The following is an 18,275-nucleotide window of genomic DNA, read 5'->3' as shown; positions in this document are numbered from 1 at the left end:
GTTAGAAATAAATGTACCTAACATATTAACTGTAGTCAATTTACTTTCCTATTTGCTAACCGAATAATAAAGGAACTATTAATTTAGCAATTCTCTTTTGAAATAAGCCTAAAAGAGTTTTATTTTCAAAGAAATATTACTTTGATGTACAGTGCTGGTTGACTTTAACATTAAGTAATGAATTCCTAACACAATTATACATAGTAAAACAAAATGGTTAAGAAAGTCAAGATCCCTTTTTACTTCTGGAGAGGAAAGGATACGTTTTATTCAGGTACTTTGGTGCTTAATTAGTGTTTTGGTGACATCACACATACAGAGTAGAAACCATGACCCTTTACTAATGGATGTAAACCATCTTAGGGTTTTTTTACACGCTAATGGAATGTGGGTTTGAGAGGATTTTTAAAAATGGAAAAATTTTCATTCTTTTCAACTGAGATCAAACTGCTGTAATTTTTTTTTAATCATAAGCCTCTAAGAGTAAGTTAAATATAAAAACAAAGCAAAACTTTTAGAGCTTCATGTAACTTGAAAACAACAGACAAGTGGAAATTAGGAAATCATGGTTCTATTCTACGCATGCTGATCACGGGATTCTAAGAGCCAGTTACATATGGGGAAGGAATGCTTTTGAGGAATTCTTTTGAAGAGCTGCAGCAATTTGGTAGCAGCAGGGAACTGAAAATCAGGCAAGTATGGATCAAGATGGTGCCACAGATCATTCCTGACCACTCCCCTTCACAAGGCCAACTGGCAAATACCCATAGACAAGACAGCTCTGTGAAAATCTCAGGACCCAGGGATGAGGCTAAAGCACCCCCTTGGAAAAACAAAGATTGAGAAGGATGACCTTACAAAGGTTCAGAGGAGTGGCTACACTCCGACCACACTGCCCCTTCCCAGGACAGCACAATGCCATACCAAGAAGAATCCCCTGGGAGAGAGCCAAAGCATAAGAGACTCTTAAAAACTGAGAACAAACTGAGGTTTGATGGGGGGTAGGAGGGGGGGAGGGTAGGTGATGGGTATTGAAGAGGGCATCTTTTGAGATGAACACTGAGTGTTGTATGGAAACCAATTTGACAATAAATTTCATATATTAAAAAAAAAAAAAAAAAGAGGAGTCCCCTGGGCATATGGTTTCTACACTGGGGGGAAAAGAGCCCAAAGTGGACATCCAGCACCCCCAGCGTGGCAGGGCCCTTCCCAGGAGGCCCATTTGGATCTTGCCTCACAGGGATCAGAGGAAATCTGCAGGGCTTGACCACTGAGAAGGTAGGCAGGGTTTATAGGAACCAGGGCTCAGTCTTGGCAGACCACATTTCTCTTTGCAGCTGCGCCCCTGCAGAGATCCTAAGTGGTGGCTGTGCTCATCTGCATAGCCGAGCTGATGGCCTTGTCTGGCCAGGGGGCTTAGTGGGCAGTGGAAATAAAAGGATGCTAATTAACATTACAAAAACATATGAATGTGTAATATTCAATGGTAATAGTAAATATGTAATCAAAGTCAGATCCTTTAATACTGCAATAGTAGTGTGTAATTCATTTGCAACTCTAGTTTAAAGTTTAAAAAAAAACATATCTAAAAAACATAACTATAACAATTTATTTTTGGATAGACAATATAAAAAGATGTAAACTGTAACACTGGTAACCTAAAATGTAAGAGGAAGATAGGTAAAAGTACAGTTTCTGTATGCTATTGAAGTTGTTATTAGTTTAAAATAGGATGTTATAAAAATATTTTATGTAAGCCTCATGCTCACCACAAAGGAAAAACAACAGTAGACATACAAAAGAAGTCAAAGCATACTACTACTACAAAAAGCCATCAAATCACAAAAGAAGATAGCAAGAGAGGAAATAAGGAACAAAGAATCAACAAAACAGAAAGCAATGAACAAAATAGCAACACTAAGTCTTTACCTATCATTAATTACTTTAAACATAACTGTATTAAATTTTCTAATCAAGAGACATAGAGTGGCTAAATGGATAAAACACAAGATCCAACGATATGCTGCCTACAAGAAACTGGATTTGTTTTACGGACACACACAGACCGACAGTGAAGGGATGGAAAAAGACATTTCAAGTAACTGGTAACCAGAAAAAGCAGCAGAGTAGTTATATCAGCTAAATGGACTTTAAGTTAAAAATTATCAAAAGAGACAAAGAAAGTAATTATATACTGAAAAGGGGGTCAATCCACTGCAAAGATATAAGAATTACAAATATTTATGCACCCAACATCAAAGCACCTAGATATATAAAGCAAATACTCATAGAACTAAAAAGAGAAATAAACAGCAACGCAGTTACTACCCCAGTGTCAACACACAGATTATCTACACAGAGAATCAATAAATAAATAGCAGATTTGAAAAACACTGTAGACCAAATGAACCTAACAGACACATATAGAACATTCCATCCAACGGCGACAGAGTAAGCATTCTTCTCAAGCATATAATAAAACATTTTTAGGATAGACCACGAATTAGGCTGTAAAATTAGTCTCAACAAAGTCAAGAAGCCTGAAATTTTATCAAGTATCTTTTTCTTTTTCTTTTTTGTTTCTACCACAATGGAATAAAAGTAGAAACATCAATAACAGGAGGAAAAGTGGAAAATTCACAAAGACATGTAAATTAACACACTGCTGAGCAACCAATGGATCAAAGAAGAAATCAGAATGGAAATAAAAATACTACGTTGAGGCAAATAAGAATGGAAACACAACATACCAAAACTTATGGGATGCAGCAAAACCAGTTCTAAGAGGGAAGTTCACAGAGATAAATACATTCATGAAGAAAAAAAGAAAGAGCTCATATAAACAACTAACCTAACACCTCAAGGAGTTATAAAAAGAAGAACAAAATAAGCACAAAACTAGCAGAAGAAAGGAAATAATAAACATTGAAGCAGAAATGAGAGAGAGAATAGGAAAATAATAGAAAAGACAGACAAAATCAAGGGCTGATTCTTTGAAAAGATAAACAAAATAGACAAACCTTTAGCTAGACTCACCAAGAAAAAAAGGGAGAGGACTCAAATCAATAAAATTATAAATGAAAGAGGAGATGTTACAACTATTATCACAGAAATACAAAGAATTTTAAGAGACCATTATGAATAACCATATGCCAACAAACTGAACAACCTAGAAGAATTGGATAATTTCCTAGAGACATATAACCAACCAAGACTGAATCATGAAGAAACAAAATCTTAACAAACTACTAATGAGTAAGGAGATTGAATCAGTAACAAAAAACCTGCCCCCAAAGAAAAACCCAGAACCAGATGGTTTTACTGATGAATTCTACTGAAGAAGAATTAAAGCCAATCCTTCACAAACTGTTCCAAAAAAAAAAAAAAAAAATGAAGATCAGGGAACACTCCCAAACTCATTCTATGGGGCCAGCATTACCCAGATATCAAAGACAGATAAGGACACTACAAGAAAAGGAAACTACAGGCCAGTATCCCCAATGAATATAGGTGTGAAAATTCTCAAAATACTAGCAAACAGATTCACTGGGACATTAAAAGGATTATACACTATGATCAAGTGGGATTCATCCCAGAGATGCATGCATGGTTCAACATATGCTAATCAATCAACATGATGCACTACATTAATAGAATAATAGATGCAAAAAAAGCATTTGATGAAATTCAGCATCAATTTATGATAAATTCTCAATAAACTGTGTATAGAAGAACATAATAATGGTCATTTATGATAAGTACGTAGCTAACATTAAACTCAATGGTGAAAGGTTGAAAGCTTTTCTTCTAACATCAGAAACAAGACAAAGATGCCCATTTTCACCACTTCTATTTGACACAGTACTGGAAGTCCTGGACAGAGCAACCAGGCAACAGAAAGAGAGGAAAGGCATTCAAATAGGAAAGGAAGAAATAGAATTATCTCTTTTTACGGATGACATTATCTTATATATAGAAAATCCTACAAGACTCCACCAAAAAACTGTTGAACTAATAAATCCATTCAGTAAATTTGCAGGATATAACATCAACATACAAAAATCAGTTGCCTTCCTATACACTAAAAACAAATTATCTGAAAAAGAAATGAAGAAAACAATCCTATTTATAATAGCGTCAAAACCAATAAAATACATAGGAATAAATGTAACTAAGAACGTTACATGTAACCAAGAAGAATAAACGTAACCAAGAATTGTATACAATGAAAAGTGTAAAACATTGAAAAAAGAAACTGATGATAAACAAATGGAAAAATATCCCATGTTCATGGACTACAAGAATTAGGGCTGTAAAAAAGTCCAGACTAACCAAAGTAATCTATAGATTTAAGATAATCCCTATCAAGATTCCAATAGCATTTTTTACAGAAATAGAACAAATAACCCTAAAATTCACATGGAACCACAAAAGACCCAAATAGCCAAAGCAATCCTGAGAAAGAAGGACAAAACTGAAGGCATCACACTTCTTGATTTCAAACTTGTGTACAAAGCCATAGTAATCAAAACAGTATGATGTTGGCATGAGAAGATATAGACCAACAGAATCGTACTGAGAGCCCAGAAATAAACTCATGCATACACAAATAATATTTGACAATAGAGCCAAGAATACTTGTGAAAAAAGACAGTCTCTTCAATAAATGGTGCTGGGAAAAGTGGATATTTACATGTGAAAGAATGAAATTGGACCCCTATTTTACACTGGACACAAAAAGCAACTCAAAATGGAGTAAAGACTTAAATGTAAGATCTGAAACCATAAAACTCCTAGAAAAAAACATAGGAAAAAAATTTCCTTGACACTGGTCTTGGCAATGATGTTATGGATATGACACCAAAAGCCTAAGCAACAAAAGCAAAAAAAAACAAGTGGGACTACATCAAACTAAAAAGTTTCTGTACAGCAAAAGAAATGATCAACAAAATGCAAAGGCAACTTATAGAATGGAAGAAAATATTTGCAAACCACACATCTGGCAAAGGATTAAAATCCAAAATATATATATATAAGAACTCATACAACACAAAAGCAAAAGCAAAACAAACAAAACCCCCAAACAATCCAATTAAAAATGGGCAAGGGACCTGAATAGACATTTTTCCAAAGAAGACATACAAAGTGGCCAACAGGAACACGAAAGGGTGCTCAATATCACTGATCATCAGGGAAATGCAAATCAAAACCACAATGATATATCACCTCATATCTATTAGAATAGTTTTTATAAAAAAAAAAGAAATAAAAAGGGTTTGTTAAGATGTGGAGAAAAGAGAACCCTTTTACACTGTTGACGGGAATGCAAATTGATACAGCCACTATGGAGAACAGTATGGAGGTTCCTCAAAAAATTAAAAATAGCAATATCATATGATCCAGCAATTTCACTTCTGGGTATATAGCTAAAGGAAAGGAAATCACTATCTTGAAGAGTTATCTGCACCCCTATGTTCACTGTAGCATTATTTGCAATAACCAAGACATGGAGACAACCTAAATGGGTATCAATGGATGAAACAAGAAAATGCAAGATGTATATATTTATGAAACGTGTGTGTGTGAGAGTGTGTGTATGTAATGGAATATTATTTGGCCATTAAAAACAAGAAATTCTGTCATTTGTGACAACATGGATGAACCTTGAGGGCATTATGCTAAGTGAAATAAGTCAGAAAAAGACAAATACTGCATGATCTCACTTACATGTGGAATCTAAAAACTCTGAACTCAATGAAACCAAGAATAGAGTGGTGGTTGCCAGAGGCAGAAGGTGGGGCTAGGGAAGTGGGTGAAGGTGGTCAAAAGCTACAAACTTCCAGTTATATACTGTATTGTATATTTGAAAGTTACTAAGAGTAAATTTTTAAAATTCTCACCACACATGCACACACACACAGACACACACACACGTAACTATCTGGGGTGATAGGTGTGATAACTAACCTTACTGTGGTAATCATTATATAATAGATACATATATAAAATCATTATATTGTAAACCTTAAACTTACTCAATGTTGTGTCAATTAAATCTCAATACAGCTGAATTGAAATAAAATGAAAAAAGAGTATCGTGGCCCTATTTTAACTTGTCCTAACATAAGGTACAAGTTAACCAATAGGGATAGAAATATTTGTCAACTGAGAAATTGATGAGATACATGACAGGAAGTTTGAGTTGCTACATCTAAACCTGAAAATAAACTACAGATGACCCTTGAACAACATCGGTTTGAATTGTATACATCCACTTACAGACAGGGTTTTTTGTTTTTATTTTTTTATAAACATAATACTGTAAATGTATTTTCTTTTCCTTATGATTTTCTTAACAATTTCTTCTCTCCAGCTTACTTTATTGTAAGAATTCAGTAGATAACATATAAAACATATGTTACTTGACTTTATGTTATTACTAAGGCTTCCAGTTAGCAGTAGACTATTAGTAATTAAGTTTTGGGAGAGTCCACAATTAAACACAGCTTTTTGACTATGCAGGGTAGGAGGTGTTGGACCCCAACCGCCATGTTGTTTAAGGGTCAAGCATACAGTCAAATAAAAACTTAAGAATATTTGTCATTTGTCTTGCCGTTTTCTCCAATTGGTTAACCTCGGTATTTCTCCCTCACACCTAACTATTGCATGATATTACTAAAAAAGGTAAAATGATTAAATATTGAATATTATGCATTCATAATTTATTTAATGCCTGCTATGTATCAGGTATCCCCAATAACCTGGGTATACAAAAACAGATAAGCCCTGCCCTCAAGTAACTCATAGTCTTTTTATTTATTTATTTATTTATTTATTTTATTTTTAAATTTATTTTTTAAGATTTCATTTTAGCAATCTCTACATCCAACATGGGGCTCAAACTCACAACCCCAAGACCAAGAATTGCATGATCTACCAACTGAGCCAGCCAGGCACTCCCTAGATTGGTTTTAGATTAAAAATACCACACGTTGGGTTCTATTTACTGAGGGCTTTCTATTCCCATTAAATTGGGAGGGAATGGCAGAAGGATGTTTATAAAATATGAGCAGACTTCTAATTATGAAAACATAATGCAACTGATTTCTACGGTAGTACTCCTCAAATTTCTTCATAAGACCATAAGGAAAATGAGTGATAACATAAAATGATAAATAAGGAAAGTTACTTATATATCATTAAAAGACTACTGATGCCTGTTGGTGAAATATTAAACACAATCAGGACTTAAAGGAATTTGTACTTCATTTTTTAAATCATGTGTAAAAGCACCAAGGAGTTCTGCGTAACACAGAGGACAGTACAGCTTCAGTTAAATATAAAATTGAGAGTACTTTTTGTCTTTCAACCAAAAATTTATCTTAACTGAAAAGACTTCTCATATATGATCAAAGAAGACAAGGGCAATGCATACATCATACCTGGGCACACATTTTCGTTGTGCAAAAGTAATAGCTGTTAGGAAGCCGTGGTGACATAGCACAAGGCTCAGTAATCACTCTATCTGTCCAAAACCATCCCACTCACCTTACATACACAAAATTGTTGATAATTTGGTAAACTAACAAAATAACAAAAGGTTAAGCAGTTACAAAATGTGATTCCTGCATACAGAGCTAAGAAAACCAATGAGTAATACCCCTCACATGGCCATATCAGATATCCAAATCTGTTCCCCCGGGATTAACCTGCTTGCTCATGTAAAAAATTAGACTGTGTTTTACAGACTAAAAATACATTTAAAGCCATAATAAATTCTTCATCTCTGTCAGGAATTGAAGTATTTTCCCCCTCTAAACCGAACATGGGTCTCCAGAAAATTTTAAAAGCATGTATAATAAACTATTTCACTCAGATCCCTTTAGAGAAAGAAATTTAACTTGCTTTTTAACTCAAGAGCAATAAAACCCCCAAACTTAAATTTATCTAATCTCTGTAATCTAAAACCTCATGAATCCCAGACAAATCATTTTATATGTGCTATTACTGTCATGAATGCAACCTTAGCCCCCAAACTTAAGGATGTCATGTATCTTCATCCTGGCAACCCAGAACTAGTCAACCACACCAGAAAGTGCCAGCCTCTCACATGTTCCTCACACCCAATCTACTACACCAAGTTTTACGAAATGCTATAGATTCCACTTTTGCAAAATAATCCCTCTTCTTTATTTTCAGCTGTCAATAGCACACTCCAATCATTTTCTTGTCCTGATGTTTCTGACAGATACACTGTTTACCTCCCTGCCTCCAATCCATTCTCCAGGCTTACTTCCAGAGTGACCTTTCTAAAATGCAAATATAAGCCTATCACTCCCCTGGTTAAAACAAGCTTATAGGACCAGGGTCACTGTCTCTCACTTAGCACCTCCACCCAATTTTGTCTCTACCTGTGTTATGTCTCTCAGTGACAATCCCCTTGTATTAGACATAGGATTACGTCTGGATCTCCAAAAGTAGTGCATGGTCTTGAGCCTCTGCCCAAAGCCTTCTTTGTCTTCTTCAGCCAAATAACTCCATCTTTCCCTTAGAATTTGCCTGAGAATAAAGCCTGCCCAAGAATCTCTGTCTGATTTGGGTTCTTCTGTACACCCCCAAAGTCTCCTCTGCTGTCCTCTTCATAGCACCTCCCTAACACCTAGAATCACCAACCCACAGGTCAATGCAAACCCTCAGAGGCAGGGACTATAACCCATTCAACTGTGTACCACAAACATCAAACCGGCACATGGTGAGCACGCATTAAACATCTGTCATTTACTGCCTCTGATACCCTATGAATAAGGTCCGTATACCTTACCTTACACAAGAGCTATGTTCCTAAAACTGACAACAAAACCCATGTTAAGGGGGTACTTAAGACTTCATGTGAACCTGTGAAAGCCCCCATAAGTGGGAGTTACCAAAATAAAACAGGTAATACGCACAATTAAAAAATACATAAAGGTGCCTGGGTGGCTCAGTCGGTTAAGTGTCCAAGTGTCCAACTTTTGATTTCACCTCACATCATGATCTCACTTTGTGATTTTGAGCCCCACGCAGGGCTCTGCACTGACCTTGCACTGCCTGCTTCAGAGTCTTTGTCTCCTTCTCTCTCTGCCCCTCCCCCACTTGCTGTCTCTCAAACAAACATAAAATAAACATTTAAATAAATATATAAAAATAAACATTTAAAAAATAAACATTTAAAAAATAAACATTTAAAAAATAAACATTTAAAAATATATAATAAACATTTAAACATTTAAAATAAACATAAACATTTAAACATTTAAATAAACATTTAAAAAATAAACATTTAAACATTTTTAAAAAATAAAAATTTTTTAACATGTTTAAAAAATAAACATTTAAAAAATATATAATAAAGGCATTTTGATACCTTAAGTTAATAACTCAAGTACCTACAATTAAATTTACATTTATTATTCTTTATATGCTAGAAACCTTCCAGGATAGCCCTCTCTGAAAGTTTCAACAAATTCACCTTGCTCCATTAAGTTCATCTTAACATAGTATGCAGACGCTATTGTAGGTAATATTCCAATAAAGAGGCATTCATTTTATCTAAATATCTAATGGCTCTTCTGTTCTTTCAGCTTTGGCTTCTTGCCACTTCCTTCCCTTACATGCCCATCCCAGCTCTCGATTCATTTTAAGTAACGAGAGTATATTTTTTCAAGGCCTGCATTTATTTTACCTATGATGGATATACCACAGAATACTCTCTCATCTCTTCCTGACTCTTCTGTCTTGCTGACCTCTCTTTTCTGTTTCTAATTATTCCCAAGAGAAATCACTCAAACACACTTTCATTCAATCAACAAACATTTATTAAATACCTACATGCCAGGAACTGAGCTGAATTTTTTAAGTCATGTGGTTCTAGAAAAGGTGCATTCATATAAATCCAACCTGTGACTGTTACCTACAATAAGAAATGCACTTTGCACAGCAAACCAATATATAGCTTATTTATGCAGAGAAATAAAATGCCACTAAACAAGACAACTATACTTTTCACCATGCACTGGAACTCTCTTTTGGATTCAGTTTGGTTTTATTTTATTTCACTGTGTGGGGGCCCACTCAATTAACTTCATGGCTCACTAATGAGTCAAGAATTACAGTTTGATATGAGGGAAATACATGAGGGAAACTTCTGTTTTGGAGAGATTACTGTATTACAAAGAAAAAAAAATTAAAAATACTCAGGAGAGATGGAGAGAGGATGGTGAGGGAGAGAAGAAGGTAAAGTAAAAAGAAACAGAAGGGGAAGGAGTGAACAGAAAAGGGTCATCTAGAAATAGAAAAGGTAAAAAGGAAAAGCCAAAGAGGGTAAAGAAAAAGAAGAGAACGAAAAAGGAAAAAAGACTGTCGTGGTAATTTCTGGGGTGAGGAAGAGGTCACAGACTAGTTTCCTTGGGCTGAGGAGTGTTGTCATTTCTCATCTCTCGCCTGTGGAGGGAATTAGCTGATTAACCATTGATCACTGCCTCCTAACTGTGCTAAATCCTTAAACCTTTAGAGACTGTACTACGGGTGTTTAGGAAAGATAACAAGAGTTACCCGTGAAGGTAGAAATACTTACTAGCCTGCAGCACAGAGACCAGAGCACTGTCTGCAGAGGACTAGATGAAATCAGTGCGGGGGGACCCCAGAGAGTGACTCGTACATAGGGAACACAGCATTGAAAACGAGTCACGAAAAGAAAACAAAGTTGAATTAATCATGGCCACTGTGTCATGTTCATCTCATCAGTGGGAAAATGTGATGAGATGAAAGTACCCTGTGATTTGTGAAGCCCTTCCCCTAATAGAAACCCTTACCTGTGGGCATTCACCATCAGGTCAGTAAATGCTTCTTATTATGATGTGGACTTAGGGAATAAATTCAACCTGATGGTTCTGAAAGAGTAAACACACTTATTTACCTTATATTACATTTCAGCCTATCCTGTGTTGGAAGAAACGTAAGTTAGGCAGCATTTATCTAAACTCTATGTCTTATATTTTGAACAATTTCTTAGAGGTAATTTCTAAACGAGTGAGACATCTTCCTGGAATAGGTAGGCCACAGAATAGCAGGCATTAATAATATGTGTGTTCATGTTCCTTTTAACCTACACTGATTGGCATTTGTTGCTTGGTTAAAAACTCCCAGAGAACTGGTAGGAGTGTAAAACGAGAACAGGTTGGTCTTGCATGAATACAGTGAATCACCGCAGGGCCACACAACACCTCCCCCCTGCCCTGGCACAGCCAGTCCTTCCACTCGGGTCTTTTCATTCTGCATTTGCATTTGGTCCCGGGTGCAAGGGGAAACAGGATAGAGGGGGAAAAAGCTGAAAATCTCATGTGCTTAACTTTTTTCTTCTATCAGAAGGGAACAAAGAAGTACAAGAGGGCAAAGGGCTTATGAGCAGGAAAGAGAATAGTGGAAAAACTAAAGAATGTTCAAGGATGTGGGGAGAAAGGAGCCCCTGGGAGTGTGGCTGAAAACCAGGGAGATGGTGGTGAGGTGGTTTATGGGCAGGGATGCTCAGGGGGCCTCATACAGATTCTGGCAGAAATGGGAGGGAATGGGAACAAGATTCAGTACATTTCAACAAATATTTACTGAGCACACAATTTAACAAAGTATTCTGGGTGCAACAGGGGACGCGAAGATGGGCTTCCCTCTAGAAAGTTAGAACCTAGTAGGGTAGCAGTCATCGTGAACAACAGCAGTGGCTGTTCCTATGGTGGCTAAATGACCTCCATGCCATAATGTAAGTCAAGCAAAGTATGCTTGTCCAAGAAGCATGTCTACATTAGGGACAATATGCTGGGTACTGGGAAAGAATAAAGGTATATTATTTTAAATATTATATTTAAATATTAAAACAAAATTCAAGATTAACGGAGCAGAGACATTATGTCTGCATACAGAGGTGTCTACAAACCCAGATGATGTCAGAAGATCAAAGTGAGGGCTGTCCACACTAATTACTCAGTATTCCTACCACAGTGGTTATAAAAGCAGCTGGTAACAGTAGGCATTTATAGCTTAGAGATGGGGAGTCAGCCTGTCTGGGTTTGAATCCTGCCTGGTTCTTCCCCCTGCTAGCTGTTAGACCTTGAGCAAGTTACATAACTTCTCTGTGCTTCAGTTACCCCATCTGTAAAACGAAGATGATAGAAAGATCTACTTCATAGGGTTACTGTGAGAACTGAGTTAATTCAGGTAACGGTGCATAGAACACTGCCCATCACATGCTGAGTGTCAGTAAATGTTGGCTCATGTCACTTCCCCCTAGTCACCACCCATACACTCAAGGAGTGGTAGGAGCTGAAGGGAGGGGTCACACTCAAACGAAATACAGCTTTGAGTATTGGGCTAACAGTGTAGAACACTGACCAGTTTGGATTTAATATCTACTTCTAAGAAATGTGCCCAGAACCTTGGGTGAAAGTGTCCAGCTCCTCCACCCAAATTTCTGCACCTCTGTTTCAGGGGCTCCTGCTATACTGGCTTCTTGCCAGTTGTTTACTGTCAGTAATTCTTCTATTTGGTGTTGTATTTACCTCACATTTCGCAAGGGAATACTGGTTTGCCTCAAGATCTCAAGAAAAAGTGGTAAGACTGTAAATTATCTGAAGGTGTATATAAACTTAAAATTATTACTGTTTTAAAATATACTAGAACCTAAAACAAGGTGAGAATTTCAATAATCTCATACAAATCTAATTGCTCTTGGTTTTGGCATAGCTTTAGAACTCTAAAAATGAATAGTTGACATTTTAAGAACCTAGTTAGAGAATTTCAATTTACAGCAGGCACCCATGGACACACACAAAGACACGTACACTCCCAAACAACAACCCTCTTGGGCAGTTGCCATGACAACACAAGGCGGAACCTATCGGGCTCTCTGTTATCCTGTTGAAGGTACTGTGCAAAAAGACACTCATGTTAGATTCTTTACTAATTAAGTGGAAAAGGTTAAAAAACAAAACAAAACTCTAGATCCACAAGGTTTTCATATGGGCTATGACTCAGAAAAACAAATACTAAATATTTTCAGAAAAGCATTTAAAAGTAGTAACTGCAAGACCAACTGAGATACAATATTGAAGAAAAAACACAAAATACTTTTATTTTGAAAGCTATATTCATTTCATCTTTTTCTCCCAAGTTGTGCCATATCATTAATGGAATAATCAATTTGTATAATAAATTTCATTAACAGAGTCTATTCTTTTACTAACACATTTAAACACTTTCCTTTTTGGGCCACATCTACATCAATTCATTTGGGAGCCCAAACTTCCTTAAGCTAATTAGACTTAAGAAAGAAAAACAGTCTCTAAATTAATAGGGGTTTATATGTTTTTTTTTTCTTTTTTAAAAGAGGGGAAAAAAAAGAAAAAAAATAGTGACAGGGGAGAGAAGGAAGGGATAAGTAGTCCTTGATAAGGATGTGATAAACAGTGTCATTCCCTCCCCTTCTCTGATTAGCTATCTCTGCCTCCTCTGGAGTTTTCTCTCTGTCTCAGCTGTTAGATCCCCTCAAGACTCGATAGAAGACCTTTTCTCACTCTATTCTCTCTTTTTTTTGTCAGCTTATTTATTTTATTTTTGCACACATTACTTTTTTTATATTAAATATAATTTATTGTCAAGTTGGTTTCCATACAACACCCAGTGCTCATCCCAACAGGTGCCTTCCTCAATGCCCATCACCCACTTTCCCCTCTCCCCCACCCCCCATCAACCTTCAGTTTTTTCTCAGTATTTAAGAGTTTCTTATGGTGGATAAAGAAGATGTGGTTTATATACACAATGGAATACTACTTGGCAATGAGAAAGAATGAAATCTGGCCGTTTGCAGCAACGTGGATGGAACTGGAGAGTGTTATGCTAAGTGAAATAAATCAGGCAGAGAAAGACAGATACCGTATGTTTTCACTCATATGTAGATCCTGAGAAACTTAACAGAAGACCATGGGGAAGGGGAAGGGGAGAAAAAAGTTACAGAGAGGGAGGGAGACAAACCATAAGAGACTCTATTCTCTTTTCCTAGGTGGCCTCATCCATAGCCACTGGCTTTAATTATCACCCATATGCATGTACATCCCCAGAAGGAAATGACCATCACCATTTACATCCCCAGAAGTTCCGGATCAGTTGACCTAACTGCCTCCTAAACATGGCCACTCTGATGCTACTTTAAATGCAAACTGGATTCTCCTGTAGCACTCCTTAGCTAGTAAATGAAAGCTTTGAATGATTCTAACATAGGTGTAGTCAATACCTAGCTGCTAAATGAATAAATGTATCAAGCAAGCAAGCAAGCAAACCTGTTATACAAACCAAAAAATCTAAGGGCCATCTGGATAAGGCCACCTTTCTCTCCCTCCATGACAAGTTAGTATCCACGTCTCATTTCACCTCCTAAACATTCCCCAAATCTATTCCATTTCCTAAGTCTTCCCAGCCACCAGTCTTTGCCCGAAATTATTATAACAGCCTCTTAACTATCAATCAAGAACGTGCAGATGTAGTACACAGAGAAGTTAGGCAATCAGTATGTATCAAATAATTTATTAAACAAACTGATAAAGTTGCTCTAGGAAAAGGGAACAGAACATTTGCTAAATGTCAACTATATGTCAGACACTAATCTAGACACCTCACGTATACTACGTCATTTAATATCCACAGTGACTCATTTTCTAGAAGAAACTCAACTGAGCAGATGGCTTTAGGAGCCTCTCCCGGTCATAACCTTTGCTTTGTTTGGTCCCAACAAGCAGACGATAATGATGAACATGAAGATGATCACAACTTACTGAGAACTTTTTACCAGATATTGTTCTCAGTACGTTGAATGCATTATTGTGTTTAAGCCTACCACTCTCCTACAGAGTATTACCATCCCATTTTGCAGATGAGGAAACTGAGCCACACAAACTTAATCAAGGTGAAAAAAAAAAACCAAAAAAACAAGAAGAAGTAATAGAGCTGAGATCCAGGATGTGAACCTGATTCTGTTTAAGAATTTACTAAACACCTGTTTAACTTACAGCAAAGTTATTAGAACCAGTGGGGATATTGAGCAGAAATGACAAACCCATCACTGCTCCTGAGGAGCCTGTCTTCAGGGGCAGCGCTATTTTGTCATCCCACCTCTACCCACTGGAGAGCAGAGTTTATGGAAGGAAGCTTCCACCAACTCCAATCCCACCTCCAAAGGGTACATTTCAAGTCAAAGCTTCAGTCTCTTCCCCATGCCCACAGCTACCCAGTTTTCCCTGGGTAACACACCGGGAGGAGATGCTTTAGTGCTTATAGTGGTTAAGACTGAATAGTTTCTTAAAAAGTCTTTTAAAAAAGTACTATGAATGGCATGAATACAAAGATTCTTTAAAGGTCTAATCTAGTACTTACAGTTTTATAACTCCATCTGGGCACCTGGAACAGAGTTGCTGGCTGCTCTTGTCTTGTTTATGTTGACTCTGACCCAGCTGAACAAATCTACAAATTAAATGGATAAAAAGTAAGCTAAAGAAGGAACTATTTGCAATAAATTCAGTAGATTACACAAAATGGTATGAGCTTTCAAATGACAGCAGCATGCTTATTTCAGAAAAGCACACACGAGTGCCCTATGTAGCATAAGACTGTAATTACAAACGGGTACCTGATTTTACAGTGGGTTTGTTACAAATGAAGGAAGAAGAATTCTGTGTCTCAATTTACTTAAATGTGTTCTTGAAGCCAGGAAGATGATCTTTCAGGGCCTCACTTACCTAAGGGTGACTGCAGTAGGAAGCTGGGAACACAAGGGGAGGTATTTGCAGTGAGACAAATGACAAGGGAAGAGCAGGATCAGGCCAGGGATCCATCTCCCAAAGCAGGGACACTGTTGAAAACCTAGCATGTGGATTCTGTTTCCACAGGACCACAAGAATCCCCAAGTGTACTCCAGCCCCTCTTAAGAGTACTTTGAACTGTGAAGGAGGGGACTGAGGAGACCACCTGCTGAGCCTCACTGCCACACCACCCCTCCTTAGAGGAGACTGGAACAGCACTAATCCAGGCTTGAAGCTAAGAGTCACAGGGAAATGCCCCCAGCCAGCTCCATAGGATAGGAGGCTACCTAGCAATGGGCCAATGGGCTGATGGGTCAAGGACCACCTACTATTTCTCAAGTGCACACCTGTCCTAGTGTGGTCTGTGCTACATGCCTTCATGTTCCCCTCAGGGACATGGCTTGTAGTTTTGTTCTAATGTGCCCCTGGAAGGTTAGGGCGCATGATGAAAGGGCTTCCCACTTTTCTGCTGTTTAAAACATTTTCTTTTAGGGCCCCTGGGTGGCACAGTGGGTTGAGTGTCTGACTCTTTATTTCGGCTCAGGTCATGATTTCAGGATCGTGGGATCAAGCCCTGAATCGGGCTCCACACTGAGCATAGAGCCTGCTTGAGATTCTCTCTCTCTCCCTCTGCCCCTCTTCCCTGCTTGCACTCTCTCAAAAAAAATATATATCATATAAATTTTTTTCTGATTATTGATACTTTTACAATTAAATTTTTATTAGCTTTTTTTGAAGGTCAAGAAAAGTACTGCAGAACTAACAATTACTAACTAAATCATTACATGCTACTGGAAAACTTTTAAATAACTTACTTTTATCTTCAGCAAGTAAAGATTTTTGATTCATTTTGGGGGAAGAATGTCACATGATACCTGTTATTTGTACAGAACCTTAACCTTACCTAATCATGTACACAATCACTGTCAGAATTTGTTTTTAAAAAGATTTGGCTCCTTCAAAATATAAGAGACTCTTAAAAACTGAGAAAAACTGAGGGTTGATGGGGGGGGTGGGAGGGAGGGGAAAGTGGGTGATGGGCATTGAGGAGGACACCTGTTGGGATGAGCACTGGGTGTTGTATGGAAACCAGTTTGACAATACATTTCATATTAAAAAACAAACAAAAAACAACACAAAACAAAAACAAACAAAAGATTTGGCACGGGCCTGAGGCTTGGCAAGGCAAGCAGAAAACTTCCAGGCCTGGTTAAGATAACACACCAAAGATATCAGAAAAGCTGAGGGCAAAGGAAGGCATAGAGAACAGGGCTAAGCAATTAGAAAAAAACTATAAAACCAAGAAATCTTCAGGAGATTGAAAGTGGTTGAGACCAAACGTAGGAAAAACAGGCGGGAGAGCAGGAAGCTAGAAGACAGGCTGTTGGCTCCAGTTCCAGCTGCCTCCCTCCCTTCCCCACACTGTTCTGTGGTTGCCCAGATGGGAGCTGTGACAGGCAGGCCAGGTCAGGCCAGAGCACTGTCTTTACATGCACAGTCTCTGGTGGATACTAGCCCACTGGTTGCAGAACTGCAGTGGGAGAAGGCAGAACTTTTTTAGGCCAATTTAGGCCAGAACTACATGGGCTCTCGCCCTGCCCTTGAAGCTCTGCCATCTGGATCAGAGGAGGCACTAAGAGACCCCAGAGCCCCTAACAGAAAGAATGAAATCTTGCCATTTGCAACATCGTGGATGGAAATAGAGTGTATTATGTTTAGCGAAATAAGTCCGTCAGAGAAAGATAAATATCATATGATTTCACTCATATGTGGAATTTAAGAAACAAAACAGATGAACATAGGGGAAGGAAAGGAAAAATAAGATAAAACAGAGAGGGAGGCAAGCCATAAGAGACTCTTAAATACAGAGAACAAACTTATGGTTGCTGGAGGGGAGGGGAGTGGAGGGATGGGCTAAATGGGCAATGGGCATTAAGGAGGGTACTTGCTGGGATGAGCACTGGGCATTATATGTAAGTGATGAATCACTATATTCTATTCCTGAAACTAATAATAATAATAATAATAATAATAATAATAATAACAACAACAATAGAGACACCCAGAGCCTGGCTGGGGCAAAAAGTTCCTGAACATCCTTGGCCACCCCCCAGATACTGATGGAGGGAGGCTTCCTCTACCATAGCAATGACCACAACAGACAGAGATGGAAGATGCCCATGCCCCCTGTAGGGGCAGTCTGCCCACGGTCAAGGGTTACTCACACAGAGGGGAAGAGATGACCAGACCTCTGTTTCTCCCCTTCCCCCTAGGTCTACATCATAAGCAGGGGCAGCTGATATTATCAAGAAAATAAAGAGGGCTACACAGTCTAAAATCACAGATACCCACAAAGCACGGGGAAGGTCTCCTGAATAAGTCATTGAGTGGCACTTT

At 37.8% G+C, this 18,275-nt stretch overlaps 1 protein-coding gene across 8 annotated transcripts in view; it reads right to left on the bottom strand.

Moving 5' to 3' along the window:
- The window catches only part of FIG4 (FIG4 phosphoinositide 5-phosphatase), a 130,505-nt gene that overhangs the window by 26,294 nt on the left and 85,936 nt on the right, over positions 1–18,275 (bottom strand). For 7 of the 8 annotated variants that reach the window (XM_042986967.1, XM_042986965.1, XM_042986970.1 and 4 more), the window contains one exon: positions 15,454–15,540. In XM_042986967.1, coding sequence (XP_042842901.1) covers positions 15,454–15,540 — 87 coding nt within the window. Of the gene's footprint in view, positions 1–10,315; positions 10,929–15,453; positions 15,541–18,275 lie in introns of those variants that run through there. The other variant, XM_042986968.1, reaches the window with a different exon arrangement.

This window comes from Panthera tigris, chromosome B2, assembly GCF_018350195.1.
Source record: "Panthera tigris isolate Pti1 chromosome B2, P.tigris_Pti1_mat1.1, whole genome shotgun sequence".
In the NCBI taxonomy this organism is placed as follows: Eukaryota; Metazoa; Chordata; class Mammalia; order Carnivora; family Felidae; genus Panthera; species Panthera tigris.
This window is presented reverse-complemented; position numbering and strand designations above follow the sequence as displayed.